Source organism: Leucoraja erinacea, chromosome 5, assembly GCF_028641065.1.
Source record: "Leucoraja erinacea ecotype New England chromosome 5, Leri_hhj_1, whole genome shotgun sequence".
NCBI classification, from domain to species: Eukaryota; Metazoa; Chordata; class Chondrichthyes; order Rajiformes; family Rajidae; genus Leucoraja; species Leucoraja erinaceus.
The window spans coordinates 71546471-71566229 of record NC_073381.1 but is presented as its reverse complement, the minus strand read 5'-3'; the positions used below and the strand labels follow the sequence as shown (position 1 = coordinate 71566229).

The window sequence follows — 19759 nt, the reverse complement described above, 5'->3', positions numbered from 1 at the left end:
GAAGGACGATTAATTTTCCTTAAATTTAATAGAGCATAGACTCCCAAAATTGATGCCTGGAGATGGGTCCAGCAGTTGTACCATTGTTAGTGGGATTTAGGCAATTATAAGGACACTTAGAAGGAACTGACAGTCTCTTGCCCACAGTAGGAGAATCAAGAATCAGGGAACATAGGATTAAGATGAGGGGGTAAGATTTAAAGTACCCTGAGGGGTAACTTTTCACACAAAGGGTGGTGGGTATATGGAACGAGCTGCCGGAAGAGGTAGTGAGGCAGGTACTATCGCAACAATTAAGAAACATTTAGAAGAGTACACGGTTATCACAGGTTTAAAGGGATATGGGCCAAACACAGACAGGTGGGACTAATGTAGCTGCGTCATGTTGGCCGGTTTGGGCAAGTTGGGAAGAAGGGCCTGTTTCCACACTATCACTTTATAACTCTAAGAATATCTCCTCTGACTGAAGTCTAAAAATAAGGGCACACTCTAAGGATCAGGATGTCACTTAGGGAACAGATGGGGTAAACAATGTTATTAGTCTTCCTTTGTACACTTTGTTTCAAATATTTTCTACTTTGAGGACTAAATGCTCAGTCATTGAGAATATTAAAGACAGAGATCATAAGGAATGGGAGTAGAATTAGGGCATTCGGCCCATCAAGTCTACTCCACCATTCAATCATGGCTGATCTGTCTCTCCCTCCGAACCCCATTCTCCTGCCTTTTCGCCATAACCTCTGACACCAGTACTAATCAATAATCTATCTATCTCTGCCTTAAAAATATCCACTGACCGCCTCTCAGCCTTCTGTGGCAAATAATTCCACAGATTCACCACCCTCTGACTGAAGAAATTTCTCCTCATCTCCTTCCTAAAAGAACGTCCTTTAATTCTGAGGCTTTGACCTCTGGTCCTAGACTCTCCCACTAGTGGAAACATCCTCTCCACACCCACTCTATCCAAGCCTTTCACTATTCCAGATCAATAGACTTTTGGAAACTAAGAACCAATAGATTCAAGGACCGGACATGATTATAGATTATGGGTTAAACATTCAGCTAAGATGTTTTTGAATGTCAAAGAAAGATCAAGAAAGCGGGTGGCAGACACCTGATTTTTTTTTTCTTGTACTATTTAAAGGCTAGGTGTGTCAGAAAGTCTGAGTCATTTCAGGCCAGTTCACCTACTTTTAGATCAATACCTATATTATTGAAAACTAAACCTGTAAGAGGTTACAAATTCTAACCAAACCAAAACCTATTTAATTACATGCATTTTGAAAAATTATCATTGTAAACATAATGTTTACCTAATTTGAGAGAAAACAAAGTTTCAAATTAGCCTGAGCTGTACAGAGTACAGACCATGAAACAGTAGTGGGAAATGCTGGTCATGATTCCTATTAAATCTGCAGGAAATTATTTTTCCAACAATACAGAATCCTTCATTTTCAGGCACGACAGCGCAGCAGATAAAGGCCAGTTCATTGCATTTTCACACTCTACACATTATTCGTAGCTTCAGCTGACCTCCAATGTTCAGATATTATTGATTCTTTGCAATGAAAAAATAAATCACTTGGAAATGAAACAGGTTTTGCAGGATGAGTAAAACAAAATGAAACCAAAGTAATCGAGTTTGAATGTGTACTTTTGACTCCAATAGTTATACAGCATGTACCTTTTCAGATGTAATTGGTCATGAAAATCACATTTATGGCACGTTGATGTTCAACTGAAAACTTAAACAGAATAGTAAGATTAAACGAGAACTTACCAGTTTGAAGTTTGATCTTTATTTTAGGAGGAGTTACGATGAGGGATTACGTGAAGACCCCGTCAGCACGCATGCACGACATACTTCAAAGCAGCGATGTGGAATCACAGAAAACAACACAATAATTGAAATAAACATAGTAAAGATAAGGAGAAGTAAGATACCAGTTGGTCTCTATAATTGAGGGTGGGAGCAGAGGGCACGTAATCCCTCATCGTAACTCCTCATAAAATAAAGATCAAACTTCAAACTGGTAAGTTCTCGTTTAATCTTACTATTTTACTTCGGAGTCACGTGAGTGACTACGTGAAGATTTTAAAGCTCTGTGATTTCAAACCGGGTAACAGCCCATGCTTCACTCACTGCCAAAGTCATCCAAGGGAGGAAGTATGTTATCGTAATCAAACATGAATCTGTTTATAAAACAATAATGGTATTTATTTGAAAACAATAACAAAGAAAAGAATGCTCCCCCGGGCTTAAATTATATATTTGCAGAGTCTAAAATTCTCTCTGCAAATGAAACAGGTTGTACTAATGGCTTGTTGTAGAATGTTTGAGAAGTTCTTTCCATGGACCACCCCGCTGTTGCCAGGATGTGGTCCAATGGCACGTCCATTCTGTTAGCCGCCGACGTGGATGCTGCCTAGTAGTAGGTGAGTCATGGCACATAAACGGGGGTCAGGTGGGTATGCCCGGAATTCCATAATGAATTCTGAAGTTCCTGGTCTGCTCTGTTTTACCAGCTCCTGAATGGTGAATGTTATTTGGTCTGATGTTATGACCATATTGTCCAGTCTGAGTAGGTAAAGGGACTGGACCCTTTGTGCTGAGACTAACGCCATCAGCATAGCCGTTTTCAGGGTTAGCTGTTCCAGAGTGAGGGATCTGGCTGGTGGCCATCCCCTTAGGTGTGTCAGGACAACGCTGACATCCCAGATCTTGGTGTACCTAGGTCTAGGAGGGTTTGAATTGAAGATCCCTCTCATTAATTTGGCCACCAGCGGATGAGACCCTATGGCCTGTTGTCCTGGTTCCTGCCTTAGATAGGCTGACAGTGCACTTCTAGCACAATTGATAGTGCTATAGCTCAGACCTTCATTGTGGTGAATGCTGGCCAGGAACTCTAGTACATTTGTTATGGTAGTTGATCTGTAGGTTGTCCCTGTTCTTGAGCAGTATGTTTCCCATTTTCTGATACTGAAGAGATATTGTTTCATGGTGGAAAGTCGGTGAGATGATGTCATCGTATCCATGGTCCTATTTGACAATCCCAGATCCAGTAAAGGACTTTTTAGAATCTGCAACCCAGTAGGTTTATTCTGTCATGGTATGGGTGACTTTCGCCTGATACAGGATGGATCAGTAGATCTGGTCCATTGGGAATGGTCATGGGTGGTTCAATGACCCTGTCAAGGACCACTGGGAACCATGGCTGTGTAGGCCAGTCGGGTACTACCAAAATGCCTGAAGCAGAGTCCATCTGTATTTTGCGTAGTACCCGACTGATGAGGCAGAAGGGGGGAAAAGCATAGAAAAAATAGTTCCCCCAGTTCAGCGAGAATGCATCCATCGCCGTTGCCTCAGGGTCTGGTTCCCCAGCGATGCAAAGAGATCGATATCTGGTGTTCCATATTGCTTTGTAATTTCAGCAAATACTTTGGGGATTAACATCCATTCGGTGTTATCATTGAACTTGCGTGACCTGGTGTCTGCCACTGTATTTAGCTTACCTGGTAGGTAAGTTGCTGATAGCCAAATATGTTTGTCGACACACCATTGCCAGATTGTTGGACCAAATTATCACATGATATCGATTTTATCCAGCCCATATGGTTAATATAGGCCACCACTGTGGTATTGTCAATCTGCAAACGAACATGCAAATGGTGCATATTTGAACAATATGCTTTTAACCCATAGAACGCACCCAACATTTCCAAATAGTTTAAGCCCAGTGTCTGTAGTAGTGATGATTCTAGATTAGTCCGTCTACCACCTGTACTGGATATGGTATTAGTTGCTCCTCTTGGGCACTGGCATCTGTTTGTATTGTTAATGTTGTGTTATTGATAATGATGGGACTGGAACTATGCCAAATGTTCTCTTTCCACCATTGTAACTCTGATATTGCTTCAATGGGCAATTTCATGGTTCGGTCAAAGTGACCTGAATGTTGTTTTAACGCTTGCACCTTTGCTCTTTGTAAGTTTTGATAATGCAAAGGTCCAAACTGGGTAGCTGGAAATGCTGCTACTAATTTCCCAATTACTCTTGCCACTTGTCGAATGGTTGGTTGATTGTTAACCATTAATTTGTTACAGGTTTGTGCCAATTCTGCTGATTTTTCTTTTGGCAACATTACAGACATGTGGACTGAGTTAATTGTGAATCCCAGATAGTCCATAGTTGTGGATGGCGTCAACTTAGATTTATCTGACTTCCGGTGGCGCCATGCTGGACTAGCAGTCGCAACTTTTAGCTCCGCTGCTGTAAAATCGCAAATTTTCGCATTAAAATCGGGTCTGGAGGTCGGGACCAATTCAAAAACTCACCGGAGTCCCGGGACGTCCCGCTGATGACGTCATCAGTAAGCGCTGTGATTTAAACGGAGGATAAAAACCGTCTTCAGCTCAGAGCCCTCAGAGAACAATCTCAAAACTGCTGAAAGCACAGAAAACTGAAGAACAGACCTCTGAAGTGGATTCTGGAATGGCTACAAGAGCCAAGACTGAGATGGCTACTAAGGAGAAAAATGAAATGGAGGAGATAAAGAACTCGGTAAGAGAACTGAGAAAGGATATTGAGGCTGGAAACTCAAAAATGATGGAAAATATTAATGTTAAATTGATGTAAAATATGTCGAACATCAATGCTGGTAATCAAAAAGTTATTGACTGCATTGGCATTATACAAAAACGAATTGAGGATGTGCAAGAAGAGCTAACGGGGAGAATTAATAAAGGGGAAGAAGAATCTAAGAAGAAGTTTGAGGCTGTGCATGTAATTGTTTCTTCACATGTAACTGCAATGAAAGACATGGAAACAATTGTTGATCAAATGGCTGAAGATCAACCAACATCAACGGAATGCATTTCGTTGTCTCTGTACTGTACACTGACAATGACAATTAAAATTGAATCTGAATCTGATATGCAGGGAATGAAGCTGGAACTAGACAGCCTCAAGAGTCAATGGCGAAAGTCTCAGATAAATGCCTTGATCTTGAAGCTCGCTCAAGACACCAAATTTACAAATACTGGGAGTAACAGAAGGGGCAGAGGGAAACAACGCCCATGAGTTCACTGCCAACCTAATCAAACAGGTACTCAATTTACCTGTGGAACCGGAAATTGAAGTGGCACATCGAATACCTAGATTTAAGCCAAGATCACAAGCAGATCCAGCCCACCCACAACAGATCATAGTCAAACTTCGGGACATTTCAGCACTTGAAGAGCTGATGAAAAAAATCAAATACGGAGTGAAGATGACCTTTGGAAACGACTCTATCAAACTCCTCCGGGATTATCCCTATGAGATCGTGCAAAAGAGAAGAAAGTTCTCACAGACAAGACAGATTCTCCATGGAATTAAAGATGTCAGATGTGGCGTTTTTTATCTGGCCGGGATGCGCATTACTTTCAAGGGAAAAGAAAAAACTTTCACTAATTCGGCCGCATCTTATAAATATGCCCAAGAGATTAATCAAGGCAGCGTGACAATATGGACACATTCTTTCCTTTTATTACTTCACAGAGAACACCCGAAAATAAGGGAAGAAACACCATTCTCTAAAAGTTTAAAATGGAAGAGCATTTCCACGTGCGCTGGTCTAGACACCTTATCTCCTTTGGACGCTTTGGAATTCAACTCAAGGACATTCTTTGTTCAAAATGAAGGAAAGACTGATAAGCAACGCAGAGACGAACAGCAGAGCCGAATGTGGAAAACATCACAAGGACAAATGGGAGTTTAAGATCTTAAAATAGCTTTACAAAATATAGAGAATTAACAATAATTAACAATACTAATATAGAAATATAAATGGAAACTAACCTGAACTATATAATGGGCAAAATGTAACGTGCTAAAAAGACTGACTAGCTCGTATATAGAGATAACAAATTTTAGAATTAAAGTAGATAATACTGAAAGTTTAAGTGCTATGTAGTTTGTGTGGGGAAGGGAGGAGACTCAGGCACCTGGCATAATTTTAGCAGCCTGTTTCTGGTTAACCCTTCAGCTACCAGCTTACTATTATCAAAGGTATAACTAATTATAAATAAATAAATAATTAGTAGATGAAAGTGTTAGATAAATAAATTTCACAGTTGCTGAACACAGATCTGATAAGTCTGAATGAAATATATATATATAGTGTAATGGGGTGAAATATAATTGATTTTGAAATGGTACCGCCCTCCTAGGTTTAGAGTAATAAAGGGAGCGGAGCTAATTGTACAACATCAACTTCGGAAGTCGAATAGATGTCGAATCCCGCAGTCGGGTGGGACACGCACTACAGTGTCGAATACTCCAGACACTGTAATTTTACTTGTTTAATTTTTTTTTAATCACAATATGTCACTACAGGTACACAACCTTTTATCCGAAGATCCAAATAACGAAAACCTCCGAATAGCGGACATTTTTTCAGTCCTTGAAGAAAGGTCCTTGAAAACGTTCACCGAGGGCGGCCTGCAGAGGTGACAGCGGAACCTCCGGTCGGTCCTCGAAGAAAGGGGAACTAAATCCCCATTCATAAAAGAGAAGGTGAGGGTATATTGCGGAGGGTTAATAATTGACAATATGCTGCTGTCTGCCCGCTGAGTTAAAAAGTTCCCACGGTAGACTCACGATACACAGTGTATCGTGAGTCTTGCGTGGGAACTTTTTAACTCAGCGGGCAGGGAGCAGCAGATTGTCGCTCCTTTCAGTTTCACCCCACCTACACCCCTCTGCTTCCCGGCCATGTGTGTGACCCCTTCCCTCCCCTCTCCAGCTCCCCGCCCATTGCACCGGCGTGGGGGCTTTGCACTGTCTTCACGTCGGCGATGCCAGCATACAATGCCAGTCACCGGAGACGTCAACACCAATGGGACACCGACCCCCAGGCCCACTGCAAGCACGGAGATCCCAGAGACCCACAGCCAGCAGCAGCCCAGCCCCGTTCCAACTCCAGAGGAAAATTGCAAACTAGCGGGAGACATCAGAACCACCAGAAGCCACTCCCCGATGGGCCGCTACAGCGACAAGTGGCAGTTCGCCCACAGCACGAGCTGTGCCCCCTCATCGGGACACCGACCCCCAGGCCCACTGCAAGCACGGAGATCCCAGATCAGCAACTCCAGCCCAGCCCCGCTCCAACTCCAGAGGAACACGCTCCCCGTAGGGGCAGAAACTGATGGTGTGCAAGGTGCGTCTTGTTCTTGGGGTCACGCAGCTCGGGCTGTGGGCGAACTGCCACTTGTCGCTGTAGCGGCCCATCGGGGAGCGGATTCCTCTGGAGTTGGAGGAGGAGGGGGGTATTGTGCTGTTTGATCGCCCCATGCTATCCCAGGGACAGGGAGACAGGACGTTCACCGAGGGCGGCCCGCAGAGGTGACAGCGGATCCTCCGGTCGGTCCTCGACGAAAGGGGAACTAAATCCCCATCCATAAAAGAGAAGGTGAGGGTACATTGCGTGGGAGAGTAGGAATCCCAAGACAAAGTTGAGTGAGCGTTCACCGATGGTGGCCCGCAGAGGTGACAGCAGAACCTCCGGTCGGTCCTGGAAGAAAGGGGAACTAAATCCCCTTCATAAAAGAGAAGTGGAGGGTATATTGCCCGGGAGGATATATTGCCTACCTGGAAGAAACCGGACATTTTTTCCAGGATGTCGTCTGCACACCAAAGCTCACGTTTGGCTCCAAACGCACGTCGCCTCTGCTGCACATGGATATAAGAGTGTGAAAATGTCGCCTTAGGCCGCCTAAGGGCATGTAGCCCCGCTAGGGTGACATGAGTGCGAGAGGTGATTCAATGCTGCGGTCACATTTACAAATTCAGGAATTCATTCAACACACTGCATTTCATACAGACATTTATTCTGCAAGAAAAAACTACATTGAAGACTCAAACTCGCGACCGAGGAACTGCCGGGTTCAAGGCGCAAACTCGCGACCTTGCGGATATGAGCTGAGCACTCTACCACTGAGCCAGCCATTAAAATCTACGCTAAAAAATTTCCATTCCGAAGGCCGACAAATTCCGAATTACGAAAAGTGTCTGGTCCCAAGGCTGTCGGATAAAAGGTTGTGCACCTGTACTATGTGTTTTTTTTTCAAGGACAATCGCAAAAGGGATCTACCAAGGAAGTTAGTAATATAAACGCCCCCCAAATATCCAGAGTCCTGAGGTATGGATGCACCGTAATACATAAGGGTATTAAAATCAGAGAAAATGCAAGATGATAAACAAAACAAAATGGGAGGAATCACACTGTGTAGCTGGAATATAAAGGGGTATTAATGAACCAATTAAAAGGGGCAAAATACTAGCTCAGTTGAAATATATAACACGAACATTACTTTTCTACAAGAAACACACCTTAAACATCAAGATCAGATGAGATTGAGGGCGAATTGGATAGGCCAAACATTTCACTCCTCATATACTTCGAAATCCAGAGGGACCGCAATTATTATTCGCAAAGGAATACCATTCAAATCAAAGAACATCATATCAGATAAGGAAGGGAGATATCTTATAGTTACAGGAGAGATCCATGCTATGCCAATCACTTTGGTAAACATATATGCGCCCAATTTTGATAATCCTCAATTTTTTAATAAAATCCTGAATACAATTGCAGAATTTAACTACCAAAATGTTATAATTGGAGGAGACTTCAACTGTGTTTTAGATCCGTACTTAGATAAATCGATGCAAAAACAAAGAGGTAATATGAAATCTAAAACTAGTGAACTCTTAAATACATATATAAAAAATACAAATATGGCAGACGTCTGGAGGATCGCGAATCCGACTGGAAGGGAATACTCGTTTTATTCAATGGTACACAAAACATACTCACGTATAGACTACTTCCTAGTGGATACAAAACTAACCCCTTATACTATGAACCCTAAATATCACACCAATACAATTTCAGATCACTCCCCGCTAACTTTTGTTTTAAAATTAGAAGGAATGTCTACGAACAAATCGTTCTGGAGGTTTAACTCGCAAATTCTGAAAGACCCACAAGGGAGTATATATCTAAAAAAACAGATGAACCTATTTTTTGAGACAAACGATACACCAGTTATATCGCCCACTTTACTATGGGAATCCTTCAAAGCATTTATTAGAGGATTCATTATCTCGTATCAAGCTTTTCAAAACAAAAAGAATAAGAATGAACAAAGACAATTAGAAGAACAAATCAGACAACTAGATATAGATAATGCTAAAGATCCAACTATGGATAAATATAATAAAATTTTAATACTGAAATTTAAGCCAAATAAATTATTGTCAGAGAATGTTATAAGATTATTCCAAATTACAAAACAAGAACATTTCGAATTTGGGGATAAGCCCCATAAACGTTTGGCACACCAACTGAAAAAATGGGAAAAAGATCATGCAATTTTAAAGATTAAATCAGATAGAGGGGAATTATTAACACTACCTAATGATATCAATAAAAGATTTGCTCAATTTTACAAGAATTTATACACATCGAAAACGCTAATAGACAATAATAAAGTTTCAGAATTTTTGGACAATTGTAACCTTCCAAAACTAGAACTGAAGGAACAAGAGGAACTGGGAGCACAAATTACATCTAAGGAAATAGAAGACACAATAAACACACTTAAGAATGGAAAAACACCAGGACCAGACGGATTCAGTAATGAATTTTATAAATGTTTTTACGACATAGTTACACCACGTCTACAGAAAATGTATACATACGCTTTTAAAGAACAAATCTTACCTGAAACACTAGCAGAATCAACGATCACATTAATACTTAAAAAAGATAAAGATATAGAAGAACCAGGCTCATATAGAGCTATTGCTTTGTTAAATACAGATCAAAAAATATTAGCGAAAACACTAGCTAGAAGACTAAGTCAATATGTTACTAAATTAATAAATGAGGATCAAACGGGATTTATACCTAAGAGGCATTCATTTAATAACCTAAGACATCTGCTTAACATAATGCACTCTCACAAACTTCAAGAACAAGAGTTATCTATCATTTCATTGGACGCAGAAAAAGCGTTTGATCAAGTAGAATGGGATTATATGATTAAATGTTTGCAAAAAATTTCAAATGGGAGAGAACTTCATCGCATGGATAAAATTATTATATAACAAACCCACGGCTAGAATTTTAACTAATAATATACTATCTACAAAATTCCAATTATCAAGGGGCAATAGACAAGGGTGTTCATTATCACCGCTGTTATTTGCTCTGGTAATTGAACCTTTAGCTGAAAAAATCAGAACACACCCGAATATTTACGGTTATAATACAAAATACTCAAATAACAAAATATCCTTATACAGTAGTACATCGTCTGCGTATATCACAAAACCCCAAATCAGTATACCAAACATATTAAATCTAATTGAGGACTTTGGATCTTTCTCAGGATACAGAATAAACTGGAACAAAAGTGAAATTATGTCGATAAAACCGAAAGACTCAACACATCTCTTGAAATTCCCCTTTAAAATAGCCACAGAAAAATTTAAATATTTAGGAATTGAAATTACTAGAAATTATCACGCTATGTTTAATGCCAATTATAGCCCCTTACTTAAGAAACTAAATAATCTAATCAAATTCTGGAAAACGCTCCCGATGTCTTTAATAGGTCGAATAAATGCTATAAAAATGATCATTTTACCACAAATCCTATATTTATTTCAATCAATACCTATATATCTTCCAAAAAAGTTTTTCAAAAAACTACTCAGACATTACAAATTTTATATGGGATTATAAATCCCACAGAATACAAAGAGCACACCTTAGTAAACCCAAAGAGATGGGTGGTCTAGCGCTCCCTAACTTTATGTACTATAATTGGGCAGTAAATATTAAAAATATGATTCACCTGCTGGACAATTCTGCCCAGCAGGTGGACTGGATTGTAATGGAGAGAGAGGACTGCTCTCCGTGTAATACAGGAGCGACTCTCCTCTCACCAATGAATCTGAATAACAAAATCCAATGATACATAGCACAATTAGAACTTGGAAACAAATAAAACAGAATCTAAAATTAAGAAATCTATAGTCAATAGTCAATAACCCGTCGTTTAAACCTTCAATTATAGATAAATAATTTACACAATGGGAAAGAATGGGAATCAAAATGCTCGGAGACTTGTATGAATTAGGAAAATTATTATCATTTCAACAATTACAACTGAAATATAATTTGAAAAATAATCAATATTTTAAATATCTTCAAATCCGTGACTATCTGAAAAAATATACAAAAGACTATCATAACATGCCCCCAGACTTATTGGATGAAGCCATGAAGACAAAGGCTGAATCAGCAAACCTAATATCATACTTATACACCATTATTACAAATATAGAAATACCTACAACCGATGGTATTAGAAGAGACTGGGAACAAGAATCAGCTATAAACATTTCAAAAGAGAGCTGGGATAAACACTTACTATATGTGCATAAATGCTCGATCAATGTACATTACATAGGCTATATTATTCAAAAACTAAAATAAATAAACTTTTCCCCAATGTCTCACCCATTTGTGATAAATGTCAGTCACAAGAAGCTACCATAGCGCACTCTTTTGTTTTTTGTATAAAAATCCAAAAATTCTGGAACAAAATATTTGAAATCTTCACCAAATTAATTAAAATAAAACTTGTACCAAAAGCAGAATGGATCATTTTTGGAATATCGGAAGGTAACCCCGAATTAAACGTGTTTCAAAAGAACTTACTTAATTACGGGCTAATAATGGGAAAAAAGCTTATACTCAAATTTTGGAAAAATGCTCCAATACCAACAATAAAAATGTGGATTTCAAACATGTTCGAAACACTACACCTGGAAGAGATGAGACTCCTCCTAGCAGGCAAAGCAGACCACTTCCAAAAGACGTGGTCTGCATTTATGGAACTATTACAAGCATAAGGTGCAATAGTAATTTAAAATATAAATGGTACCAGGATCTGGTAACGGGGGGTATAAAATAAAAAAAATTAAAAAACACAGTTGGTATATCCTTTTTTGCAGAGTTTTGTGTTATAATAGAGCGATTGTTTTTCCTTTTTTTTCCTTTTCTTTTTAGGGTCTATTTTCTTTCTTTACTTCCTTCTTCCCTAAGGGGCTTTCTTCTCTCAACACTTTCCTGCACCTTCACGATTCTTGCTCACTTTCCTTAGTTCTTTTATTTCTACCTTTTTTTAAAGCTCGAAAAACGAAGTGGTACAACAAATGTAATAAGATATATGTGATGTGTATTACTGTAATTTACTGTACTTCTAATAAAAATAAAATATTAAAAATAAAACAATTAAAAAAAATAAAAAATAAAAAACTTAGATTTATCTGGATGTATATATTTGATACAAATTCCAAAGGTTCATGTTTAGATTTCTCTATGATTCCCTTTGTATGTAACCTCACCAGTTCTGCTTGTCCCTCACATTTTTCTTTTAGTGAGAGGGTAAATCCCCTTTGGGGTGCATGCTGAACTGGTGGCATATTTTCTTGAATAAATTCAATTTGATATCCTTGAATACTTTTTAGTATATAATTATCAAGTGTGATAGTCCTCCATGCTTCCAAAAACAGGTGTAGTTTCCCCCCCTGTTAGCAAAATCCCCCCACCTTTTATGTACTGATAGGAACCAGACCCACCTACCTCCATTGTTATTGGTAGAGTGTTCACTTCTTTGGTTTCTGGTTCCTTGTCTGTCGGGGTGGTGCTGTTGTGTGGTGGTGCATTTTCCATGGGGCCCGCTCTGGGCCCTGTCCTAAAAAAGACTTCCGGGGATGGTATGCGGGCCCCGAGCTTTCACCAGTACCATGAAGTAGACGCCTACTGGTGGATGCGTAGGGATACTGCCATCTGGGTTGCGTGGTTTTGCTCGTTCCGGGACCTGCCCTCATGAGACCAAATGCCTTGGATTCTTCATCCAGATCTTTGACTTGCTTTGGTAAGTCTTTGCCAAATAGCAGGATCTGTGGTTCTGAGGTCGGCGTTCTACACAGTCCTGCGAATTTTGGGTTGAGGGCAGGTCTTATGGCCTCCTTCCGGAGGTTGTTAATCTCATACTGTGTGTTGCACAGTAGAGCCAGGGTGTCCTGTTGGTTTGTTGTCATGTCAACCCCGTCCACGGAACGAGCATATGAAGTGATGGCCGACGTCAGGAGCTTCAGTATTTTTTGCAATTTAAGTTCTTGGGTTCTGATACCCTGCCCAATGTACCCCCAAATTTGACTATTAAGGGCAGGCACATTGAGCGAAATGCAATTTTCGGGAGGCGTGTAAAGGTCCAACGCCTCATTGACTACCTGTTCTTGGAGTGGTTTAAAGGACAGGTAGTCAATGCTGGCCGCCAGTTTAGGCTGTAACGGCCGTCCCGCTCGCGGTGTTGCTGCATAGCGGTTCACCACTCCCAGCAGCTCTTCCTGATCCTGTACCCCCAGCATACTCCCGTGTTCTTCAGCCAGTGACCCCTGTTCTTGACCAGCCCAGTCCTGGTCGCCAACGTTCCCCTCTGCTGAGGGTGATGCGATGGCCAGTGCTTGATAGTGCACTGGAGCGGGAATGCTTGTGCTCCCTTAGCGAGCTTGCCCCATCTCCCGGAGCAAGTCTCGTTGGAGAATTTGCTCCATGAGCCTTTCCATACGGCCCAAACGGCCACCTTTGCCGCTCTCGGGCGGTGAGTCTTCCGCACCGGACTCATCCGAGTAAACCGGCCGGTCCGACTTCCGTTTAGCCTTGCCTCCTGCCCGCTGCGGTTGTTCGAGCTGCGCTAGCGGCGCTGGGCTTGGCTCGGAAATGTTGTCGGTGACTGAGGACTGCAGCGTGTGCGGTCCAGGTGCCGCCGATCACCCCCCACTGCTGGGACCCTCCTGGTCCATTGCAGTCGGACGTGGTACGACCTTCCTTGGTTGTTTTCCCTTGTTCATGTTCCTGTTGAAGTAAAGCAGAACAAGGGTTCCAAAACACGAACTCAGAGAAAGTTTACTTACCTGGAGGTCCCGTTTTTAAACTTGTTGCGGGAGAGCTCGTACTCCCGTCCGTCGCTGTTGCACTGCGTGAGACGCTATGTCGCGCATGCATGCTGGCGGGGTCTTCACGTAGTCACTCACGTGACTCCGAAGTAAAATTATATATTACGCCAGTAGCACATGTTCTAAACCTTAATTGGAACATCCTCTGTGCAGTCAAACGAATAAAAATGAAATGTTCATTCGAATGTTTAAAAATTGGGCCTAAAAACTGCAGTGTAGAAAGAACGAAAATCCTAATTACTGACTTGAGAAGGATTCTTCTCAAATCTGCTCAAATCTGTGCCATTGTAAAATTTCCACAATACCCAACTTTTACAATGTACAGTTATAACGTTTCCAAACTTAATAAAGTAAAAATCTAAATCTAATCTAATCTAAACTATTCGGGAATTGGAATAGAATTTTATAGAAAATTCTTCCTTTCAATGTTACGAGCAATAAACTGGAAAAGCCATTGTAAAGTCAAGGATGGTGCAGTGGTAATGCTGCTACTGCACAGCTTCAGCAGACCAGGTTTGATTCTAACAGCCTTTGCTGTCTGCGTTCAGTGGGCACATTCTCCCTGTGACCCCATAGGTTTCCGCTAGATGCTCCGGTTTCCTCCTCCATCCAAACACACGGTGGCGCAGCGGTAGAGTTGCTGCCTTACAACGCCAGAGACCCGGGTAAGATCCTGACTACGTACCAAGTTTGTATGTTCTCTCCGTGACCTGCGTGTGATTTCTCCAGGATCTCGTTTCAACCCGCATTCCAAAGACGTACAGGTATGTTAGCTATTTGGCTTGGGAAAAATGTAATTTGTTCTTCAGACAGGTATGTTAGCCTAGTGTGTGTAGGAGAATGTTAGTGTGCGGGGATCGCTAGGCCGAAGGGCCTGTTTCCGCACTGTATCCAAACAAAATTAAACTCTGTTATATTTATTGGCTGCTGGAAGTTGCCCCAATGTGGATGCGTGGCGGGAATTGGGAAGTTACAAAGTATTTTTTTAAAAAGGAACAGTTGATGCTGGTTTATACTAAAGATAGACGCAAAAGGCTGGAGCAACTCAGTGAGTCAGGCAGCATCTCTGTAAATGAGTAGGTGACATTTCTGGTCGGGATCTTTCTTCAATCTGATTCAGCTTATATTTTAAATGCTACTCAGGCAGGTGTGTCAGAAACACAAACAGAATCATTTCAGAGCAGGTCACCTACTTTGAGATCAATTGAAAGCTGAGGCTAAGAGGTTTCAAATTATAACAAACCAAAACCTATTTCATTCTTCAGTCTGAAGAAGGGTCCCGACCCAAAATGTCACCCCCCCCCATTTTTTCCAGTGATGCTGTCTCAGCTGCTGAGTTACCCCAGCATTTTGTGTCTATCTTAGGAATTGGGAAGTTGATGGGCATATGAGAAAGTAAAAGTTGCAAGCAGGTAAAAATGGGGGAAATATAACTCATGATAGTGCTAAGAGCAAGGTATTTGATGGGCTGAAAAGCCTCCTTTGACGTACAGAGCTACAAAGAAATCAATGAGTACAAAGGGTCAACAATGCAGATGTCCGGGCGTTCTGGATGCCATTCCTCGCCCTCAACCTTAGCGATATCATTCACGGCATTGGGAAAAATGGAATCGTCATAATTACAACCAACCTCAGGCTATCTCTGTGGCATCTATCTCAAATGACAATTCTTTACACTATAGTGATCAACAGCCAATTCAGCTCATAATTAATGATGGACAACATCTGCAATAAATCCCTGTGCGATCCACAATTGCAGAGCTAATTCTTCGATGGTGTGGAGTCCAATTTGGCCATCACATGTTAGGAAAATGAAAGAGATCCCAAAGCACTGACTGACTCCCACTCACACTGCTACTGTAACAGAAATTGCACAACACAGAGGCATTGTCTGACAAAATGCAGAATGATTTTTCAAAAAACAGACAAGATGAAAGGTAATTTCTTCAAAGCATATTTATATGCATATTGTAGCTCATTTGTCTGTTCACAATATTACTAGGAGCAGTTTGCAGATGTGCTGGGAGGCATCCTGTTCAGTATTTGTCTCTTTGCTACATCTCAGGGGGGAAAAGACAGAAATTAAAACTTCCTATATGCTATGGTCAGGATAGGATTGATGCAAGCGACAAAGTTTAAGCAAGTTGGGGTATTTGGATACCATAGGAATACTTTTATCTTGCTATAGGTTCATAAGTTACAGGAGCAGAATTAGGCCATTCAGCCCATCATTTCTACTCCGCCATTCAATGGTGGCTGATCCATCTTTCCCTCTCAACCCCATTTTCCAGCCTTCTCCCCATAACCTCTGAGACCCGTGCTAATCAAGAAACTATCCAACTCCGCCTTAAAAATATCCATTGACTTGGTCTCCACAGCCTTAGACAAGAGACAATAGGTGCAATTCGGCCCTTCAAGCCAACACCGCCATTCACAGTGATCATGGCTGATCATCCACAATCAGTATCCTGTTCCTGCCTTGCAAGATGCTGGTGCAAATAAACTGCCCATGTCTCAGTCAGAATCTTTTTTCTGCCATGTGGCAAGTAATTGAGACACAGCAGGGTTTGGCTTCAGGAGGGGAAATTTATGAATGCAGCGGTGCCTTGTACGTAATGCATCTGTGGATTTCAGACTAACATATGGTGACCTGGAATGATTCAATAACATAAAATTCACCAGTCTCCTCTTCAACACACGATCCATGCAAAGCGGGTTTATGCCAGAGTGCTTGTTCACTAAATCGTGTTTTCTGATCATTTTGACAGAGTGAAACAACCATTTGAATCTTCTACTGCACAATGAGCAGCATCCACACTTAATACTAAAATGCATCTGCCTTTTATGTATGTATTCAATTCAAGGATACTTATTGTCACATGTACCCAAGTACAGTGAAATTCTTTGTTTCATATACAACCCGGTAAAATCATACAGAAGACCTCACCTAGGCAGGACACAAAGAGATGCCATGTTTATAACACTGACATGTAGGTTAAAGAATTAATAATCCATGTGATCAACACATATACAACTGTGAATATTGCCATAATTGTGAATTACATCAAAAGATAGACTTCAGTTAGCATGGATTCACTGCAACACAAATCTGTTATAAAAGATACAGGTAATTTACCTTGGTCTGCGAAATGCAAGTCCATATTGTTGGCAAGCCAGGCCTACAGTAGGTGTGTAAACTATTGGCATGAATCTCTCAATATCCGATAGAAGTACTTTGTAGAAAAGCTTTTCATTTCGGTCTTGAAGGGCCATGAGAAAAATGTACCTTAAGCAAGAAAATGTACAAAATTAAAATCAAAATCATAGCAAGCAATCAGACCGAAGAAGGGTCCTGACCCAAAACGTCACCCACACCCATGTTTTCCAGAGATGCTGTCTGACTCATTGAGTAACTCAGCACTTTGTGTCTTTCCTTGGTAAACCAACATTTGCAATTCTTTGTTTCCTCATCATTTAATTTGCATCTTTTGAGTGCAAAGCTTTTTTTAATAACACAGGGAGAAAACAGCAAATGTTGGAAATAAGCAGACAAGACACTTTGGAACGAGGTAGAATAGGTTTCTGATTTTCGTACGTGGCAATATTCTGCATTTCCATGCGATTGTGATTGTGAAGTTAAAAATTCAGAATCAAATAGATTGCACACTTGTTTATTCTTTGAGTAAAATATGTTTGTTCAAATTACCTATAAATTATATGTCTTTGCTAGATGCAACATTCTATAGGGTTCCGTCCATTTCCCCTTTGTATTCAGTGGAAAGTTGTAATATTACAAAAGCCCAGAAACCAGATAAGTTCAGTGCTCAATTTCTCATCGAGGCACAAATGGATCCTTGACTGAAATGGGAGTGCGGGAAACAGACAGAACCATCGAAGGCCATTTTTAACATAAATTCATTCTGATGAGCTCATTTACGTTAATTGTTAAAAATGCTGGACACAGTTAGGTGGTCAGTGAACAGTTATGGTCGAAGAATCAGAGCTGACATTTTAAGTAATTGATTTCTTATTTGAACTTTGACCCAACCAAGTGTTCACCATTGCAGTTGGTTTTTTTCCTTTCTTTACCCAAAACATTAACTCTATTCCTCTCTTCAGAAACGCTGCCTGACTTGATGAGCATTTCCAGTATTTAAATTTATTTTTTACAAGTGGTTTAAAAATATCTAGCCAGGTTTTTTTCCCCCACGTCGGATGGTGTGATGCTTCATTCCTATAAATGGAAACTAACTACTGCCAATGGGTTTTCTACCCCTTTTACTACATTCAGTAGGTGCTTAACAAGATATGTTTGAAATTGACAATGGAAATGAGCCAACTTGAACCATGGTTATCTAGCCATGAAATCTTAATCAAGGAGAGAGCAATCCAAGTGAGAGAATGTAAATCCAGTGCAGACATATTCCACCCCCTTCCTCCCTATGATGTCTGGGCACGAAATGTAATATAAATATATGTGTATTTTATATTTCCAAGAGTGTTGAATAGTTATCCAAGAGTGTTGAAATTGATATAATCAAAACTTTTTAAACACAATAGCATATGCTGAAAATTATTGTGCCAGAATGCAATCTGAGATTACCGGGGTAGTTCTTTATTTGAGATAATCATTAAAGCACAGAAATATCCCAATGTCCATATTAACCTTTCTGTCCATGTACACTGATCACATTTGCCTGCACCACTACCGTATCCTTCTATCTGTAGGCTATTTAAATTTCTGTCAAAATGTCTTTTAAATGTTGTAACTGTATGGAATTCCACCGCGTCCTCTAGCAATGAGTTCCACTAACACTAAAAAAAACATCCCTCAGATCTCCTTTAAAATCACCCCTCAAACAAGGGAAAGGATACCACTTTGTTCAAAAGGTAGAAGTGAACACTACTAAGAACGTCGTTATTGACCGTATTATCACTAAGAATGTCTGAAATTTGTTTGCAGTTTTTGTTTTGTATCAATTATTATTCTGAATAAAGTTTACTTTTGAAATAAAAAAAAGATATACCTTTATCATGTCAGCCTCCTTGACTCAAAGGAAAATAAACTCACACTGCCTCATCACACTCCATAACAAATGTTTTACAGTCAAGGCTACATCCTGATGAATCTCTGCACTCTCTCCAGTGCCAATGTAATGTTGAAGCTCTATAAGGTGCTGGTCAGGCCGAATTTGGAATATAGTGAGCAATTTTGAACGCCTTATCTGAGGAAGGATGTATTGGCTCGGGAGAGAGTCCAGAAGAGGTTTCTAAGAATGATCCCAGGAATGAGTGGGTTAATATATGATGAGCGTTTGACGTCACTGGGCCTGTACTCACTGCAGTTTAGAAGGATGAGTGGGAACCTTATTGAAACTTACCGAAAAGTGAAAGGCTTGGATATAGTAGATGTGGGGAGCATGTTTCCACTAGTGGGAGAGTCTATGACCAGAGGTCATAGCCTCAAAATTAAAGGACGTTCATTTATGAAGGAGATAAGGAGGAATTTCTTTAGTCAGAGGGTGGTGAATCTGTGGAATACTTTGCCACAGAAGGCTGTGGAGGCCGTCAATGGATATTTTTAAGGCAGAGATAGATGGATTCTTGATTAGTACTGGTGTCAAGGGTTATGGGGAGAAGGCAGTAGAATGGAGTTAGGCGAAAGAGATAGATCAGCCA

General features: G+C 40.6%; 1 protein-coding gene across 1 annotated transcript in view; it reads right to left on the bottom strand.

The window, feature by feature from the left end:
* Positions 1-19759, bottom strand: part of me1 (malic enzyme 1, NADP(+)-dependent, cytosolic) — a 354758-nt gene that overhangs the window by 212836 nt on the left and 122163 nt on the right. Inside the window, exon 3 of the mRNA XM_055635901.1 lies at positions 17217-17366. Coding sequence (XP_055491876.1) covers positions 17217-17366 — 150 coding nt within the window. The remainder of the gene's footprint in view (positions 1-17216; positions 17367-19759) is intronic.